The sequence below is a fragment of the Lates calcarifer genome, linkage group LG21 (genome assembly GCF_001640805.2).
Source record: "Lates calcarifer isolate ASB-BC8 linkage group LG21, TLL_Latcal_v3, whole genome shotgun sequence".
NCBI classification, from domain to species: Eukaryota; Metazoa; Chordata; class Actinopteri; family Centropomidae; genus Lates; species Lates calcarifer.
In genome coordinates this window covers 25,119,945-25,139,256 of record NC_066853.1, presented here as the reverse complement: position 1 = coordinate 25,139,256, position 19,312 = coordinate 25,119,945, and the positions used below count along the sequence as shown (strand labels likewise).

Sequence of the window (19,312 nt, the reverse complement as noted above, 5' to 3'; positions counted from 1 at the left end):
TGCATTTAATTCTGCAACGCTGGTCATTCTGACTTTGCAGCTCAGTCAATGTAAAGAAAGACCAACTTAAATTCTCGGAGGTTCCCATGGACTGGAAACATTGACCCTTCATGCTTATTAGCCACATGAGTGGGTTCTGAATAGGTGGACAGGCCTCTGACTATAGGGGGCCAATCAAAATCCACTCAGCTCTTGGCAAAGGTTGGCGTCAACTGCTGTGTTGTTGTGTAAATCAAGTAATGTGATTTCTGAACAAGGTCTTTCTTCACACAGTAGCAGCCTACTGTGAGGTAAAAACCCCTTAAGGTGAACTCCAACAGTGTGATTTACACTGGACCAGATCTCACATTCACATTCTACATTAATGCTACATTACATGCATTGAAAAGTCAAACAGTGATAATGCAGGAAGACACTGCAGGTCTATGTTTCTTAACTTTTTAATACAGGATGGTGTGTGAAGATGAAATGTGTGAAGGAGCCTTGTAGGCCAGTGGAACAGAATAGTCATGGCTGACTCAACTGGGTTGATATAATTTCCAGACAGAATCAAGTCAGTCATTTTATTAATGTAGTGTTGATTTCTCATGCCTCTCCATGGATAGGATTACTTCAAACCACTTGTGTGAATCCTGACTCTATGAACCTACTGTACCCTTCCACACCAAAAATTCTAAACACATTACGTAGCTAAATGTTGTCCAACCTCAGAGTTTTCAGAAAATGAAAATGTCATCTTAAGGTGAAAAGGTTGTAGCAAGTTGCAGACATGTACAATTTTCAAATCAGTGTTTAGTCATCCATCTATGAAGAAAAATCACTTTGTCAAATATTATTTTTATCAGTATTAAAAGTGTCAATAGAGAATATTTGACATTGTTTAAAGGATTTAAAATGCACAGTGTAACTTCAGCCTAATCACTCCAGGTTGTATGTTTCCTCACCCAACTCATCCCATTTCTCTTTTGAGAAACAACAGCTTTGGTCATTTGCGGAAACATTTATAATTAAGTATGGTTATCTGAAAAGCAATTGTTTTTGGGTCATGACACTGATTACATTGTGTTTTTACATGTGTGTATTATGAGCTTTAAAGCCTTCTGTATGTGCTTGTGAATTTCTCTGTCCCTATCTTTCTGGTGACTGCTGTGGTGGCTCTGTATAATGAGCTACATGTGAGCCTCTCTGTTTTGCTGAGGGAATGACTGATTGATGACAGACTAGCAGCTACACTATTAAAGGCCAGTATGCTGCGATCTACAGTTTTGTAAAACATTGTAACAAATATAGTGCACATAGGCAGAAGTGGTCTTATGCTGCCACAAAGCACCATGAAAATGTTTTAGACAGAGAGGTTAGAATAAATGGTTTGGCCAGCAAAGTATATAACAACAACATAGAAAACAATAGTTCACATCCCGTCTTCTACCAACAGTTCTGTTTTCTGTTTAACATGACAAGAACATTTTCCTAACCTTTACCTGGTGGTTGATCATCTGACCAAGCTGAACTAAGTAGACATAACCAAACGACAGAGGTAGCAGATTAGAAAACCCTCCTGCAGATTGACACCCATCGGAGTCTTTTTTCAGCATATTAGCTATACAGAAAAACAGCAAATATGGATAAACACATGTCGCTACTGTACCTTGAGTAACTTTTCTGGATAAATGGTTCATCTGGTGTGTGTCCATTTAGGTGTGTCTGATGATGCAATGCTGTGCAAAGCATAAAGATTTTTCTTCTACCTGACCATACATCAACATATTTTATTATAATAATTATAATGATTCTTTAGATGATGTAAACAAGATGGTGTTATACAAAATTCAGAATTTTGCAAATACATATATATTTCACATTAAATTACCTTTCACTTAGGGATACTAAAGTTAAAGATGCACCCCGTCTATTTTATACATGAAGTTCTGTTTACTGATCTGTTTGTTGTAATGATTAGTAACCTGTAGCTTGTGATAACAGATGTACGTCTTCTGTGGCACTAGGAGAGCTTTGTCATGTTTGAGAAAATCACTCACACCATCCACATCTTCTATCCAAAAATACAGATCTTAGTATGCACTTTTAAACCCTTACATGGGTCAAATCCTTGTGGTGAGGGTGTCCAAGTCTGAAAGACATCTATTCAACAATGCATCAGGCTTACTGGACAGACGCTGGCCAAGCTGGGTGTGTTATTACAGTACAGCTGGGACAACAGAGCTTGAATCAGCAGAATACCAAAGTGGATGAATGAATGTGTTTTCATCTGCCATGCTTCAGTTGGAGAAGAGCTGAGATATCAAGACTGTCTCATCTCATGTAATAGAAGACTGTGGGCACAGCAGAAATCTTATGTAACAGATACTGCAGGAGCAAAAGGAGACATTCAAGAGAGAACAGATATTTATAAAGTAATATTTTCTTATTGTCTTAATGTAAAATATCTGCCTAATACCTAAAATCCTGAAGCTTTGGACAACCAATCATGATTCAGCGTATGTTTTTTTTTTTTTTTACTCTTATATATACATTTTATTTTATGCTGCTGGATGAATGTATACATAGTATACAATACAAAAGACAACTGATAAAAATTTTATCTGTACAGTATGAGAAAGAAAAAAAATAACTGTACAAAACTATCTTCTAGATGGTATAATTGATCCCTCTGAACCAAAACAGACTGCAAATTAAGACTGACATAGGTTTTCTGTTGAAGGACATGTTAGTACTGTGCTCATCGGTTTTAAGAACAGTTCCTAAGTATAAGGAGATATCTATCATCATTTTGTGATGTCTGATTCCACCAAATATTTTTAAGACTGTTGATCCATTTTCTATTAAACTCCTAGTAATGTAGTTATTATTGTTATTATTATTATTATTATTATTATTATTGATAATAATAGTAATAATAATAATAATAATAATAATAATAAATGCGTACTGAACATGTAAAATCTCAGTAAAATGGTTTATGTTGCATGAGTGGTTTGAGAAATCTATATGGATATTTTGACAGCTCTTGGTCTAGAAAATAGTGAAAAATCACAATTTCCCCAGACCTCAATGTGACATTTTCAAATTGCTTGTTTTATCCAACAAACCAAAAACAAAATATATTCAGTTAAACATTACATAAGAGAGGCAAAAGCACCAAAATCTTCACGTTTGAGAAGCTGGAACCAGTGAGGTTTTTTGCTTGAAAATTTTTCCTACTAGTATGTACATTGCTTAGTAAAACCATCCACTGATTATTAATGTTGTTGCAAATTAATTTTTGCCACAACTTTATTTTTTCCAGCCACCTTTTAAGCCTCTGGAGGTGAGTGATTTAACTGTCAGTAGATAATTTTGAGGTGATGACAGAAATGTACAGTTATGGTTCTTTGAGCAAGCCATGCTTCTGTCCAGCTCATGCCGAGAGGTGTCTCTCTAACACTAAGGCTTTGTTGAAGGTTAGAACTCTTTGGCAACATAGAAGAAACAGCAGAGCAGTTGTTGGTTTGCTTTGCACTAAACAGAGAGACATATTACGATTGCACCATATACACAGCCTACATTCACTGTACAGAAAAAGCTCTGACTAAACTAATTTTCCTCATATAAAAAATATTTCTAGGTTTTTGGTCACTGGTAAAATTCAGGGATAATGATCCAACCGATAAAGACTGTTTCAAGTGTGTAGGATATAATGTTATAATATAATTAATTTTGGAAGGATATAAAGCTTGTAAAAGCTATTTGTTAGATAAAATGACTCTGAATTGAGTTTTCCACATCAGACCACAGTGAAAAGCACTGAATCAATAAAAATGAAACAAACAAACAGACCAAGATGTATGAACTGCACGGACCAATCAGGTCTTGAATGTGGCAGATACAGTACTGTGTTTCACATATTGATTAGCTCCTCAGTGAAATGAGGAAAATGTCAATTCACAGATATCTGATTGTGATAACAGCACAGTGTGAATCTTTCAATTATACCAGGAAATTCTGTTTGCATGCAGATGTGCATGATCACTATCTCTGCATCTCTCTCTGTTACTGTCTGTGTACAGTTTACACAGGCACTGTGTCACCATTCCTGGTAGAGGTAGACTAACCAAAGGTCAAACCTAGAATAGATGGTTTGACAATGGTAGTGACACGTTCCTTCTTTTCTTTTATGTAAACAGATTTCTGTTTGTTCAAACAATGAAGGAGGATCCTCTCTGTCTCCACTGGCTTTCTTCTGTAGAACAGATGCCCCTGCTGACACACTGAGACTGAAGTTGAGAGTATTTCCACCCAGCACAGCCACAGAATCATTATCATGGTGATTTGGGCTAAGGGTCATGTCGAATAATCAAAAATAAGTTTAGAGGCTATGTCTGTTCTGCTTTAACATGGCTTTAGGTTGCAGAGGTCCAGTTCCTGAGGCTTCCTCCTTCCAGAGCAGTGATCTCTGGGTAGATTCATACCATTGTTGGCTAGGCAACGCACTGGCCGCCTTTTAAAGCCCCTTCCACAGGACTTGGAGCAATGAGACCAGGTACCTACATCCCACACAGGACACGGATCTCCACATGCTCTCACTGCTACAGGCCTGTCAACACTGTCACAGTCCACTGCAGGACGCCCCTCCATGCTCTGGCACTGTACCAGCCTCTTCTGAAGACCATTGCCACAAGTCACTGTGCATAAATCCCAAGTTCCTGTCACCCAGTGACTAGCTGGCCTCTTACCCATCACCTGCTTTTTGACTTCTACTTTGTTGCTATCTACTAAAATGCTGTTATGTGTTTTGTGACTTCTCTCCTCTTTCCGCAGAGTTTTCTGCTCCTTGCTCTCCTTGGAGATGTAGAAAGAGTAGCGGACCCTGGGAGGGGTCATCTTCCCCACAGAGAGTACCTCCACAATCAGAGGCTCCTGCAAGGGTCTGGTGGCCTGCAGAATCTCCACAGACGTGGACGTGCCACTGTAACGCAGCAGGCTGCCCTTTACCAGCAGGTCACGCTCCACAGCTGACACCACATAGTTGCCATTCAGGAGGTACTTGCCATGCTGATTCTTCACTGCTAAGTAGTTTTCATCACTGACCATTCCTCGATAGCCACGCTGACGGATGTCAATGTTGGAGGCTCCAGCTGGTAGCGTCACCACAAAGTTGTAGCCATGACTGGAAAGGAAGAAATGACAATGGTTATTTATGTTTCCTAATATTTTTACACAAATCCAGAAGAGAGTTGGGTGCAGCATTTTGTTGAGCCTTTAGCTGTTATTCTTTCATTCTTTTTTACTTAATTGAGAGCAGCCAAAGAACTAAATCATTTCCATATGTGTATATATATATATATATATATATATATATATATATATATATATATATATATACAATGTGTATATTGTACCAGAAAAAGAGATTGAGTCCTTTGAAATTATTTTCATGTATGGATAAATTTGTCTTAAAATATGACCAGATCCTCATCAAAGTTACATCTATGAAGAAATGCAATCTATTTTCATTAGTATCACACAAATAATTGTGTTGTTCTTGCCCATTCAAAAATTCATAATGGGTTTGCAAAAATATGTAAATCCCTCAGCTAATTGGAGTCAGGGGTTAGCAAACCTGCAGTCCAGTCAGTGGAACAAGATTGCTAGACTTCTGAGAATTCCAAGAGGTGCCAAGGATTATAGAGTCATCTCAAAGAGTTCAGATACTTATCAGTCCACAGTTAGACAAACTGCTTGTAAATGGTGATGGTGTAAGCCTGTGAAGTCCATAGGAGTTATTAACAACAACCTAATATTGTTTTTTTGCATAACTGAACTCTCAAATGTGTATTCATCTTTGTAATAAGGGGCTTATGCACTGCAATTCTTTTATAATATCTCTCTATAATTGTCAATGGGCTGTTCTTGCTGACAAAGTGTGATTATGTTCTGCATTGACATTTTCTGTGACCTGAGTTGCTCCTGTGTTCTTCATTACATATCACACTAATGCACAGACACATTAAATGTGCACTGTCAACCACAATTTCCAACCCCATTTACAGGTGTCTCTTTAGCCACTGTTTCGTATAGAAACACCAGCCAGTTGGGCAGCCTTTGTGAAAAATTTGTTGTACATGACATAGAACATGACTAGATGTTAATTGCTTAATTGGACCATGCAATGCACCTGTTCCCGGCTGATTCCCTAAGGATTGTAAAGTCCCCAATGTCAGTGCACTGAAAGCAGCCTTGTAAGGCCAGTGTGCTATTGTTGTTCCATATCTTAACATTTTATCTTTTAACATTTTTAAATCTGAACTTTACTGCACATTCACTTTCTTAAGCAAAGGTCAGTATGGTGAGGAGGTGCACAGAGTTGTGATTCAGAGATCCCAGTGGTAGTCTAGCCAACAATGAGTCTAGCTCTTTCAGTGCCACTTAGATCTTTTCCTCTTGCCAACTTGTTACAAAATCAGATTTAAATGAGTTTTTAATCACTCCATAGGAGTCATCAAGTATTACATTCCCTGCAGCAAGTTACATATTGATGAATAGTCAGGGCCTTTTTTAGACCTATAATTTTGTTATGTTGTGTACTTACATTATCCTAAATGTTTCCAGCAATTTTGAAACTAAGACAAATGAGTAGTTTTAAGGCAACAGTCCATTTCATTTGGTCTAGCAGCAGAAAAAAGTAAATTACATATTGTGTTTTAAAGGCTCTCAGTATGATATTGGGTACCTCAGGGGAACATGACTGAAAGTTATAAATTAGGCAAGCTTGGGGATGTAATTACTACAGTGACAAATGATTATGGAAACTTCCTTGGAAGGTAAAGGAGCCTACTTACTCCTCCTCCATGTTTTCCCTGTTACCTTACTGTTCTCCAGAGATCTATCCATATCAATGGAAGTAAGCCAGGTCTCTGCAAATGCCAAAATACAGGCATTCTTGAATTCCAAAGATGACAGACATTAGCCTGTAGTTCCTCAACTTACTTTCTCAAGGACTGCACATTTGCCAAGACAATAGATGGGAAAGGAGTTTAAATACTTTGTTGTAGTTTCTTCATGTGTTGGTGCATGCCTCCCCTCTGGCCCCGTCTCCTGTTCCAAGACCTTTAACAGCTGCTCCCTGACTTAAAACCATGGTCATCCCATTGATCATGAAACTGTTTGCTTACAGAATGATGCACTAAACACTTTGTCTATTTCGGTGTACAAGACTGAGCTGATCCACTGTAGTTTTCCAAGCAGAAAGACAAACACACAGCGTATCAAGACTGTCTGAGCATGGGGACTAAGGCAAGGTTTTCATAGACCACCAAACTTACTACATAAAAAATCTCCATGCTGCACTGTTCTCTCATAAAGACTTAAACTGATGGCTGGACAAAAACACAGATAAACACTTAGACCAACACCTGCTGCAGGCCCCACAACATCAGCATATGTTTCTTGTGAATAGCAAACTCAAAATATCTTGTGTTGTTTCATTGACTGAACACCAGGTTTGCTAACTCCTGTCTCCAGATAGCTTCTGTAGATGTCATTAGACTATGGGTTCACATACTTTTTTCCATCCAGCACTGTCAGTATTTGGATGGTGTATTCAATTATGGACAACAATGAAAACACAATGGTTTGTGTATTATTAGTTAAAATAGATTGTGTTTGTTCATAGCTGTAATGTAGATGAGGATCTGACATGCTGCTTACATGGGTTTGGTGAACATTCCTGAGACCTTCTTGCAGCCCTGGTTGTCCCCACCACACACACCACACTTGTCAAATTTCTTGTTAGAGTCCAACTTGCCATCGCAGCCTGCCTTGATGCATTTTCCCTGAACACATACAGCTGAGGTGTCAGGAGAGCAGGGCGTCCCATCCACGACCTGCAGGGTTTGAGGTTTTAGAAATTACATCATGCTGGGCTGATGTCATTGGGTAATATACAAGTAGGAGCAACAGAAAGAGAAGAAAAGAGAAGAAAGAGAGATCAAGACAGACGTTACTGCAAATGTGGTCTGCCAGTCTTCACATTTAGACTATGCAAATACAAAGAACCACACCAGAGAGAGTGCACAGTGTCCTGTAGTGTAAATGAGATGTGGGCTTGTATTGCTGCTACAAGCTTGTTTTCATGCTGGTTGAATAAATAGTAGTTGACTAGCCACAGCTGTGAAGTGATACTATCCCTGCATGTCACTCTGTCTCACCACTCCATCCATCCTGCAGCAGCAGCCACCCTCTGCTGCCACAAACACATCACCACTCATTGCTATGTTGTTGATGGAACTGGCCGTTACTTCTTGCATTGCAGATAAGGGTCAAATCATGTTAGGTAAACAGTTACTGTAAAAACCAAACCTGAAAATCTCTATGAACATAGCTGCTCAATAAATGTCTCAGTTACACCTCCCATGAGGTTTTGACTCACGATGAGGAGAGAACTCAATGACAAGGAGTTCAGATTTCATTGATTAGTGCAATAACAGCTCAGAATATTAAGAGATGTCATCTGTCCAGTTTTTATGCAGATATAAGCATGACAGGACAGACAGGACAACCATATTTGCAATACAGCTAGCAATTATCAGGCCCAAATCAGCCTCAGGTCATTATGACTTGCTGGTAAAGTGAAAGCAGTGAATATGCCATAACACATCAAGTAAGCTGGGTTGTCAAAATTCGTGTTCTTGAACTAGTTCCACCTTTTCAGTGATTAGAAAAAGGAAACAGTGACTGAAACAGATACAATCTGAGTATGTTTGATATAAGGAATGTTTAGATGAAAACAGTAAGTTAGATACATACCTTTGGAGCAAGGACATAGAAGTATCCAGTCCCATTAGCGCGGCAGATGAGCTTGCATTTGTCCTTGGGAGAGATGCCTGAATATTTGGGAACCCAAACCACAGAGGAACCCAGCCTGTTGGTGTTCAGGTTTAAGCCATTGAATGCCTCACACTGCCCCTCACGGAAACTCTTACCTGAAGATGTAAAAATAAACACAGTATATCGACAACTACTCCAGCTACTCCAGCACTGTACAGGATGTGGTTGCACTTTTGCCACTCACTGTGTACTATGCCATGCCCACCCTTATGCTGTATTGCTAATCAAGTCAAGCTTTCTGTTCTCATACAAATATCATGTAGAAATATTTAAGTCAATTTTGACTTAGTAATAGATTAGAACATACTTATCTGTAATAATAAAGTCATGAAGTGCACTGTTTTTTGGACTCTGTAAGGTGTACCATCACCATCACCACCATATATGTAAGCCTGCCATCTACTTTTGAGAGATTTTGAAAACTTGTTTAAAATGCATTGTTGTATATATGTATGTGTGATTATAATTTCCCTGTTGATGAAATGGAAATTCAAATTTAGACCATAGCCGACTAGTCTAAAAGTAAGAAGACACCCAATACCCTGGTTTTACAAGATATCATCTGTCCCAATGTCCGACTTGCTGGTTCATAACATTAGGCATTAGCTCAGGGAGAGGGGGGCTGTCTAGCATCTTAGAAGAAACAGTTAACCAGCATTGTACATTAATAAAATATTGATAATTAGTGACCTTTCTGACCAGTGAGGACAGCAACATTTAATTCATTTATAATCGACTAATTGTTGGACTTCTCTATAGATCTAATCTAGCTTTAATCTTTAAGTAAATGGTATTGTGAGACTGTGCTTCCTAAATTTAATGCATGACGCCTCTGAGCAAGAGGCTTAGTGAATGGTCAGCTAGAGCCCTTTATATGTGTCTTCCAGCGTGAACACATCAAACAGAGACTAGCATACCTGTTTCAGGACAGGGGTTGAGGTTACAGGAGCGATATTTGATGCGAAGGCCATAACAGTATTTGCCTCCATTCTCTGGGACAGGGTTGTCACAGTCTCTCTTGGCCAGCTGAACTCCTCCACCACAACTTCGAGAACAGTCTCCAAATTCACCCCACTTCCCCCACCGGCCATCCACCTGCCACCAAAAGAAAATTAAAATTTGGTACAACAGCACATCAGTTGTGTCCATAAAAATGACCAAGAAGAACCAACCCTTCAGCACTCACCTTAATGTGCATGGTGGTGTTCTTATCAGTGCAGGCTCCTCGGTAGCAGACCTTGTTGTTGCTGCAGCTGGTTCCATCAGCCCAGGGAAAGTGTCGGGTTTGACAGACCAGCTGTCCACGGGCCTTCCCAGTGCACCACAGTTTAGAGCAGGGCTGCATGTATGGGCAGGGTTTGGAGCCAGAACCAAAGGCTAGCTCACACTGACGGTGCAGGCTGTAGCTGGAGCCAGGCAGGCTGTCTGGGAGAGACAGCTGCCTCTGAGGCTGGTCCAGCAGACAGTCTCCTACAGAAACAAACCAACAGCACTGCAATCAATCAGACTGCAGCTGTATTCCCTCACATGGATATTAAAATGGAGGTGACTAAATGACTAAACGTGTGGTGGTGTGGCCTTTGGTTGCTGTTGATCAGCCTTTTTAAACCTTGTAAACTTTACACTTCTCAGCACCCTCATCAACCTTGTTTCCAGCAGCATCAAGCAGCTGTTTTCAGTTAAGCTCTAATAAACCCACTGTATGCTGCCTGTCAGCAGAACGACAAAGATAGTGACTAGCTGGTGATCAATTAGCAGAGCCAGACATTTCTCTCAGGAAAAAGAAAAATGTAAATGTTAAAAATATTTAATGGCAACAATTTTTATTATTATATTATTATATTAATATTATTATATTTATCTTATATATAATTATTCATTCTGATTTCCACATATTTTTAATTTGACTATTTATTATCTTCTAAAATAGTAGTTTCAGGATCATTTTGATGGTACACTGACTCAGAATGGTGGAACAGTGCCGCTGTCATTCTCACAGTGCGCTCTGAACACATGTTCTTGTTTTATGTAACTTTAGTGAGCGGGTATGATTTCCAGCTGAATGCGTGATAGTCAGCGGCTCAAACTGCCAGAATCAGGTCCAGAAAGTTCAAGAGTAATGCTCAACTGTAGATCAGTTAAAAGACTTGAAATCAATGTTAATCTCCTGTATCCAGTGTGTATGCTCTCTCACCTGCTTGGTTCGTGTCCACTTATCAAAATCATCCTTATGTGAATATAACTCCAGCTTACTGATTTTTTCCTATCTTTCTTTTTCACTGGAGACTACAGGTTCCAGACCCGGTTAACCCGATTTTTCAATCTCCATTTCTTCCTCGTGTATTCTGGTAAGATATTTCTGTTCAAAGATGTTAGTGTTAGTCGACATACACTGTGCCCAGTTCATAAATTTGAAAATACTATGAATCAGCTAAAATGGTAACATGAATGTTATTTTCTTGTGGAAAGAACCTATATACTGTATCATATTTCTCATAGCACATCTCAGAATCAGTTTTGCTCTTAAAAATGTTATGCATTGCAAGGATGTTCAGGGAGGTTCATAGTGACTGCAGGTTTTACAGGTCTGTATAATTTAAAATCTATGAATTAAGGTATTAAAGGAGTATTCAAAAAGCATACTAAAGCAAAGAAAAATACATTCAGTGACTACATTATGGCAGTCCTTATTGATGCACTGCGGTCTGTTCAGACCTGTGAAAATCTGGTATCTATGTTTTCTGGCTCTTCTTCTTCTTCTTATAGTAAACAAAGACAACAAACTAAAAGATGTTAAAACTGCATTGTGGAGTGATAATTCTCCTTGAGTTTGTGATTACAAGCGACACACATTTGTCATTTAATCCATCAGAGACATGTTGATTTGTTCAACTTTGAGTATGTTTTTTTTTTTTTTTTTTATTTAATTAAGATGTTCTTGTTTTGATTTACTTGTCAAGTTAGCCATGATGATATTTCTGTTGATACTATGCTGGTATGAGGTGCGGTCCTCTTGCAGCGTATTGACTTGAGTGTTGAAGTGTATTGACTTAGACAATCTACTTTAACTTCTATATCACAAGATGCCAGTGAGCCACAACATTTTGAAAAATACAATAAAAATGTTTACACTTGCCACCTTACAAATTATGAGAAAAAATCAGTCAGACACAGTAAGTGGTTATACAGTAAGATTTGGCAGAAAGGGCTGTGGTTTGAAGGAGATATATTCTAAACTAAATGTACCTAACCTATATGAGGTGACAAGCACACTGCAATTCCACTTGAATGCTAGCAAAGCCCCTCTCATCTGAGAGGTAGTTCAGACAGGATACTTGAACACACAAATAGCAAATAGCATCTGCTATATTCTAAACTAAATGTACCTAACCTGGCAACACAGGAAAACTAATCTTCTGTCCGGGTGGCATTGTTAACCAAAGTCTGACTGACAAAAGACTGACCACTGAGGAAGTGGGCAGCAGAGGATGCATGACACACCATGATCATTTCACCCTTCAAGTTGTCTGAAATCAGAAACACTGGTGCTATAAGGTCAGCTGTGCCACACAGTGTTTGAATGAGTGTGATTGTCAGTGAGGAGGTGTCAGGTTATAGTGTCTGCCATGTAGACCTGATTGAATATGACTGGATATTCCTAGCTGCACAGATGTGAATGAGCCACCAATTGAGTCATTGTAAAGCATACTGCAAACGACTGGAGCCAGTCAGCTAGTTCAAGTGTGACTGTGGTGCTCTGCCCAAACAAACACAATGGTTAATTTTATTCAAAGAGACATATTAATGAAAAAAGAAAAATAGAAGAGAAATATTTTCAGCCTTCAGTCATTCTACTGAAATGATCAGTATAACTGTGTAAAAATTGAGCCTAGGTCTGTTTTTTGTAGGTTAGATTACTACCAGCTGACAGCATGAAGCCTGGACAGAATTAGTGGTCCATCTGAGTTCAGAGACATAGACAGGAAGTGTTTACTAACCATGACCTCTGTCCAGGAACTCGGTAATGATGGCTGCGCTGCACACAGACCAGGGTCGGCTCCTGTCAATCTGAATCAGTGTGGGAGACATCATGTGGTTGTCCTTTAGTTTCCCAAATACCTCCTCACATGCCTTCACATTGTCATGGGGCATGTTGAAGACGTGGCCTGAGGGGAGAGGAGGTAGGGTGGGGTAAATCATACCATAATCTAAAACACGATAAATAGAGTTACTGGGTAGATACAGTGAAGTTTCTGTGATGACACTGAAACATCAATCTCCTAATATACATAGAAACCTCTCAGCAGACGTCACAACACACACATACGTAGGCAAAGTGAACTCAGTTTGGACTGATTAGAAGCTGATATCATAGCAGACAGGAATGCAACTATGCATGGGAATATACAGCATGGCATTGGTCCATGTTCTAAACCTGGCCTGACAGGGGAATTCAGTTCTCAAGGAAATTGTTTCATTCCCCAAATACGAACATGGAGTACTTTTCAAAAGGAAAAAATAAAAACATAAACTGTGGTCTCAGCATGTTCAATCATGAGACAGGCTCATTTTGAGAGGAAATTGTTTAATGATTTAATATATAAAAGGATAGAGTGAATCAATGCCTAGGACGTCAGGAGTTACTAGTGCATTTGATCTGAGGCCTGAGTCCTGCTTCTTTTACAGCCTTCTCAACCAGTGATCAACCAGTACTTTAAGTCAGAAACTTTGTGAAAAAACTTGCCCAGCATTTAAGGAAATCTGCAAAGGGTGAGATGAGAGAACTGATATCAGTCCTATGTCTGTGGGGTTAAGTAGAAGCTGCAGCCAGGACGTGGTTAGCCTAATTTAGCACAAACACTCGAGGCAGGGGGAAACCAATAAAATAACAATTTAATGTGATTTTGGTTTTAGTGTGTGACATGCTGGAACCAAACCTGACAATCTCAATGTGACTTGGTAAACTGCACACAGTTACAAAACATCACTGTTGATTGTAAGGAAATACTTATGCCATGTAACTTTCCCTGAAACCAGACATTTTATATTTGTCTTTCTATACAGGCAAAGCAAAAAATGATACAATTAGTCAGCTTTAGAGGTGTCAGGATGCTAACTTTATAAATTTTGGATTAAGTGGGCTAACCCTTTCCCCTCTCTTCCAGTCTTTATGGAAAGCTGGGTTAAACCTGTCCTGGCTCCAGCTCCTCTCTTAACACACGTCATGAGACACCTATCATTCTTGGGGAGAAAGCAAATATGCATATTTTTTTACAACAGACATTTGAGAACCTCACACAGTGCCTCCTAAAGAGCAGTGCGAAACAGCTCTGATATACCAAAGTATTACAGACAAGCTGTACTGCTAAAGGCATGTGCACATTTATTAGTTGTATGTAGTAGTGTAGTAGTGATCTGTGAAATAGTTCATAAGGACTAAAGGTACAATTTTTCAAACAGTTATTTCTCACTTGCTGTTTGCAGCTGCCAGTATGCAGAGTTATGTTGTGCAGCTGTGATGTCAGACACGCACACATCTAAACTTTGGTCTGTAAGATCCAGAGACCCGCTGGTTTTGATTCTGCCCACCTAATCAGGGACTGATTTACAAACAAACATCAGGTGGATGCAATTAAATAGCTGGGAGGAATGAAACTCTGCAGAGCTCTGGGATCAGGACCGAGAACCACAGCCATATAGATCATCATGGAAGTTGCTAAGCCCTCCAGGCAGGCCAGTTTGCATGCTGGTTATGTGTGTATACATCTGTCTATCAAAAAGGACTGCAGAATTTCTTTGACATTTTAATTTAAGCATATGTGCAGCTCTTGCCTGAAGCATATCACACTCTGAGGCCTGCTACAGTTTGATTAGCATAAATCTAAAATGCATAGTATGAATGTTCAGTCCCTGCCAATCAAGGTTAAGGTACAGGTTCGGGCCACTTTATTTGTACCTGTAGGAAGATTTGGTTTGCAGGAAATTAAACATCCACCGTCATCAATTACACTTGATTCAGATGCATGCTACCAACATTAGACCAACTTTCTAACCAAGTTCGTGGGCAGTTGTGAAAGCGGAGGGCAAGCCATCATCCTCAATGACAGAGCAGCTCCTCTTCGGGTCACACATGGTCCCAACGTCAGCCATCCCCAAGGTATCACAGGTTGTGGCCCCACAAAGATCCTGGTGGCACAGAGACTTAAGTGTTAATTATAAAAGCCTTTTTCTTCATTCTCATAGGAAGCTGGAAAATCAGACACGACTCAAGCCATGTTCCAAACAAATTTTGTGTGATTGAGCTCTGAAGTACATAATGAATAGACTATGAACTAATGGTACTGGGACTCTGGTTATTATTTATTAACTCTTTGTTCTCAAAATACATTTAGGCAGAGGGTCAGGGGAGAGCACCCATTAAGATCCCCCTTGTCTGGATAAGAGGTAAAAAGATAGTTTGAGAGGACCAAATGAGTCCTGCTGCACACAGCCCAGAGTAAAACCATGGCCACTCCACTACAGTCTTTTCTTTAGCAGTTAATCACTAATTCTTGGTGTTTTCTCATTGAGCTGCTGAGGTAGTGTCTTTGAGACATTGAGTTCAAAACCAGGTTTCTCCTAAAAAACATCTCCAGTTTCCATGACATGGCCCTGCATTTAGCTTTTTAGCCTCCCCAGCAGCACGACTGTTGGGATAGCAATGCCCGTTGGTTGGTTCACCATTTCGGTCCAGACTTAAATATCTCAGTGGACAGAATGCCATGAAATACATACATGCATACTGTACATTCACTGGCCCCAGATGATGAATCCCAATGACTTAGGTGATCTCTTTTCCTCGAGGGCTAGCATAATGGTGACATAAGTGGTTTGACTGAAGTGTCTTGTTAACTATTGTATGATTGCCATGAAATCACAAGTTGCTGGCATGGCTGTAGACTCTTAGTCTTGTCACTCAACATTACAGGAAAGGTTACAACCCTTTTCCCACTAGAACAAGTCATTATTATTGGAATATTGGCCATGACTCATGACTCATTTTCAGGATGACTGTTGCTTTGTTCTGTCCTGAGGCTTACTGGATAGGTATGTCAGTATCTAACACTTCTTTTTGGATCTTTCTTGTCAGGGATTATGTCATTATGTTTCATTAAAGTAACTTTCCTGTGCTTTTGTGTTGTTCAAAGTACATCTTAATACGCAGTGGACGATGAACTTGTTAACCCAGCAAGGCCCAATGATGCCAGAAGCACTTTCTGCCAGCCATGTGTATTCCACACCACTTGCTCTCCATAACCTATTACAAAATTTTTTCCAATGCAGCAGCTGTGCTCATTGTGCCCTACATGGACAAGAACACTGGACCTGGACTTTCCTATATATAAGTGCCCTCAGTGTAAATAAAGGATCTCTCCCTGTACTGGAATGACTGCTCACTCTTTTTGACCTAGAAGTAATCTTATATGTTGTTCTGCAGTGAGGGAAAGCAGTTGTGTATCCAATGGTCAGTCACAGCTAAACTGGACCTAATTGAAGGCAGGCAGCAACAACCAGATATCAGAGAGGGAGAGACAGAAAGAAGTTAATGACTATGGAATAAGATTTACTAATCAGTGGTCACAGCTATTGTGGATACATGGGATTATCTGACAGTTGTAACTATGTTGAATGTTTGAGATGGTGTCTGTTTACAACACCTAGAATGAAGGAGTAATTTAGATTCTCTTAGGCATTTTATAAAATGCTCTGATCTTATGTGGACAGATAGTGATCCAGTTCTTATTCTGTAGGAACACACAGAGCTGAGGTCTTACATGGAAAGACCTGGCTCAGTTGATCTTTTCCAGTGACTCACTAAAGCAGCAAACACAGAACCAAATGAAGGGCATTTCACAGCTGTGGAGATAATAGACTGCACCAACACAAAAGGTCAAGGATGAATTATTGAAAAGCTATACCAGAAACAGGCCTAGGGGCCAAAAGGGTCAAGGGGCCTCTAGGCCAAAGCCTCCATATGAAGGAACATTTAATATTTCTTGTTGGAAAGTCACACAGATAACTGCAGAGACACAAGTGAACTACAGTTAGATTCACAATGACTTTATATAGAGGAAAAGAGTGCCCCCTGTTTCAACATTTGCCCCGTGAAAAGCATATCTTTTCTATTCCTTGCACCACCAGAGTGATATGTTAGTGATGGCTTTATACTATATAGTTCACTTCTCTCCTGCTTACCTGTTTGGTGAACAGTATGGCAGTGTCCCAGTACTCAGGGTGCTTGTCACTGTGTTTATTCAACTTCCTCTGCCAAGAGCAGAAGTTGCGCAGAGTCAGGGCTGCATTACTGGAAACCTTAGGTCCATTCTCTGCTTCATTTATCATCATGAATCCCACCACCACTATGTTAATGCAGTTGAAAATGCTTGGGTGTTTGTAAAGCCTGGCTGCCACTGACATCAGGGTCAGGAGGTAATGCTTCAGGTCATCCCCGTGAAATGTAGCCATAGATTCATCTGCCACCACTAGCACCTCCACAAATCTCGGGATGGAGGCAAACCTTTTGGACCTCCCTAAGGTTTTCAACACAGTTTCAGTTAAGCCATCATTATCCAGTTCATTCATATACTTGTATTTCTGCAGGGAAATGGTGGAGCCGGTATCCGGTGTAACTCCACACCTGCTGGTGAAGTTGCCGCCTGAGTGGGCTGCGCGTCTCCTGCGACGGATGATATGCGTCCTGTCGAAGGAGTTTCGATATCCAGATGCGGCTGCTGCGTCTTCAGTCCTGCCCTGGCTGATGAAATACTCCATGTCGTTATAGAGGAACCCCCCATGGAGACCTTTACACAGGCTGAGCGCGGCAAAGGAGTCCGGGTCTGCGTTGACATCACCAGAGTAGAAGCATTCCCTGAGGTCAGCCGTTTCAGAAGCGTTGGATGCTAAGGAGCCGCTCTCAGGGGGCAAGGTGCCCGGTGCAAGGAAACTAGAATCCGGCGTGAGGTGGAGGTAAAATTCTTGTTTGAAAGCGCTTAGTTGAAAAACAATCTGTCTTCCATTCATCTGCTCCACACGCCGGTGCAAATGCTTTTCATCCTCTTGTTGATCCACGCGAACGGGTATGAAGAAATCTACCTCCATACAACATGTTAGTTTCAAATAAAAAAGGAATTTCACAAAAATAAGCAAAGAATGAATGAATGTAGCCATCTCTCTTCCTGGTCAGGAAAGTCCACACTGTAATTCGGCTGCGGTACGTTTGCATCCAATAAGAAGTTGTGCGCAATAGCAGGGAGCGCCGCTTGTGCGTCTTCAGAAAGCTAAGCACCAGCGCTGCCGTCCAGCTTCTTCCCCATTCTGCACCGTTTCCAGTCTGGTCACCAACTTCTCTGAGCAGCTGTACTTAAAATCGCGCTACACACCGATGATCACGGTCAAATCTGATTTGATTTCTGAAATCTGATTGTGCGCAGAGGAGAGAGCTCATTGGTGATGCGTCTCGGTTTGTGGTGAAGACTGCAGCCACTTGTAACTCTCCAAATATTATTGTTGCTGTACAGCATGTGTGACAGGAACATCATCCCCCCTCCCACAGCCCAGACTCACTGCGAGGCGGACACAACTCAAAGAACAAAAGACAACACACGGGGACTAGTCTAATTTGGAGGTTTTTTGACATTTTGACATTCATCTCAAATGAATGTGTTTCCTCCATAATCTTAAAACTGTGAACTAAATAAAGTAACACACCCAAAAATCTCATACCATTACCTTTTTGTCGATATTTCCTCTTCTTTATCTTTTTTTTCCATGAAACGTTTGACCAAAAACACGTTTTTATAAGCGTAGACACTGCCCTCCAAACAAATATGTAATATATTCTCTGCATATCCTCAAGCAGGAGAGAAATATAAAAGAGAAATGCAAACTTGAATCAGGGCAAAGAGCGACACCTGTTTGTACCTGAAATCGACTGGAGCGTCAGCGCGTCTGCTCGCTTGAGCAGTTTGTTGTGCTCTGGCGCGATCTGTCGGTTGATGTATTCCACTGCGCCCCCAGATTCTTTTTTTTTTTTCATTTAAACTACTGGCATTCTTATTAATAAAGTTATTTACATTGTTCCCAGCAGAATGTGTTCAAAGGTTATGGTACAGCAGAAGTCTCTAAGGCACTGAATAAAATGATTCTATAGTCGTCCTTTATAATGCTGTTTTATTGTTGTTTTTTTAACAGGGCACACTGGGTTCTTTATTTTAATCTAACAATTGAACAAAAAAAGTTTGACAGACTGCTCCTGTGAGCTACGGTTTAAATGAATACACTTCAAATGAAAACGTCCTGTGCGTAAAGAGCACATGGGGAAACAGATATTAATTAAAGGATAATGTAATATTATTCTTATAGCTCTACAATTGTGATTAAACATTTC

At 40.1% G+C, this 19,312-nt stretch overlaps 1 protein-coding gene across 1 annotated transcript; it reads right to left on the bottom strand.

The window, feature by feature from the left end:
• Positions 1–1,157: 1,157 nt before the first annotated feature.
• Positions 1,158–18,900, bottom strand: LOC108900611 (A disintegrin and metalloproteinase with thrombospondin motifs 15). The gene is made up of 8 exons (XM_018701767.2): positions 17,122–18,900; positions 14,940–15,072; positions 12,885–13,052; positions 10,073–10,356; positions 9,804–9,981; positions 8,806–8,981; positions 7,708–7,883; positions 1,158–5,167 (listed from the first exon to the last, which is right to left on the bottom strand). The coding sequence occupies exons 1-8, from the start codon at positions 18,091–18,093 to the stop codon at positions 4,390–4,392; spliced, it is 2,865 nt and encodes a 954-aa protein (XP_018557283.1). The 5' UTR covers positions 18,094–18,900; the 3' UTR covers positions 1,158–4,389.
• Between the last annotated feature and the right edge of the window lie 412 nt (positions 18,901–19,312).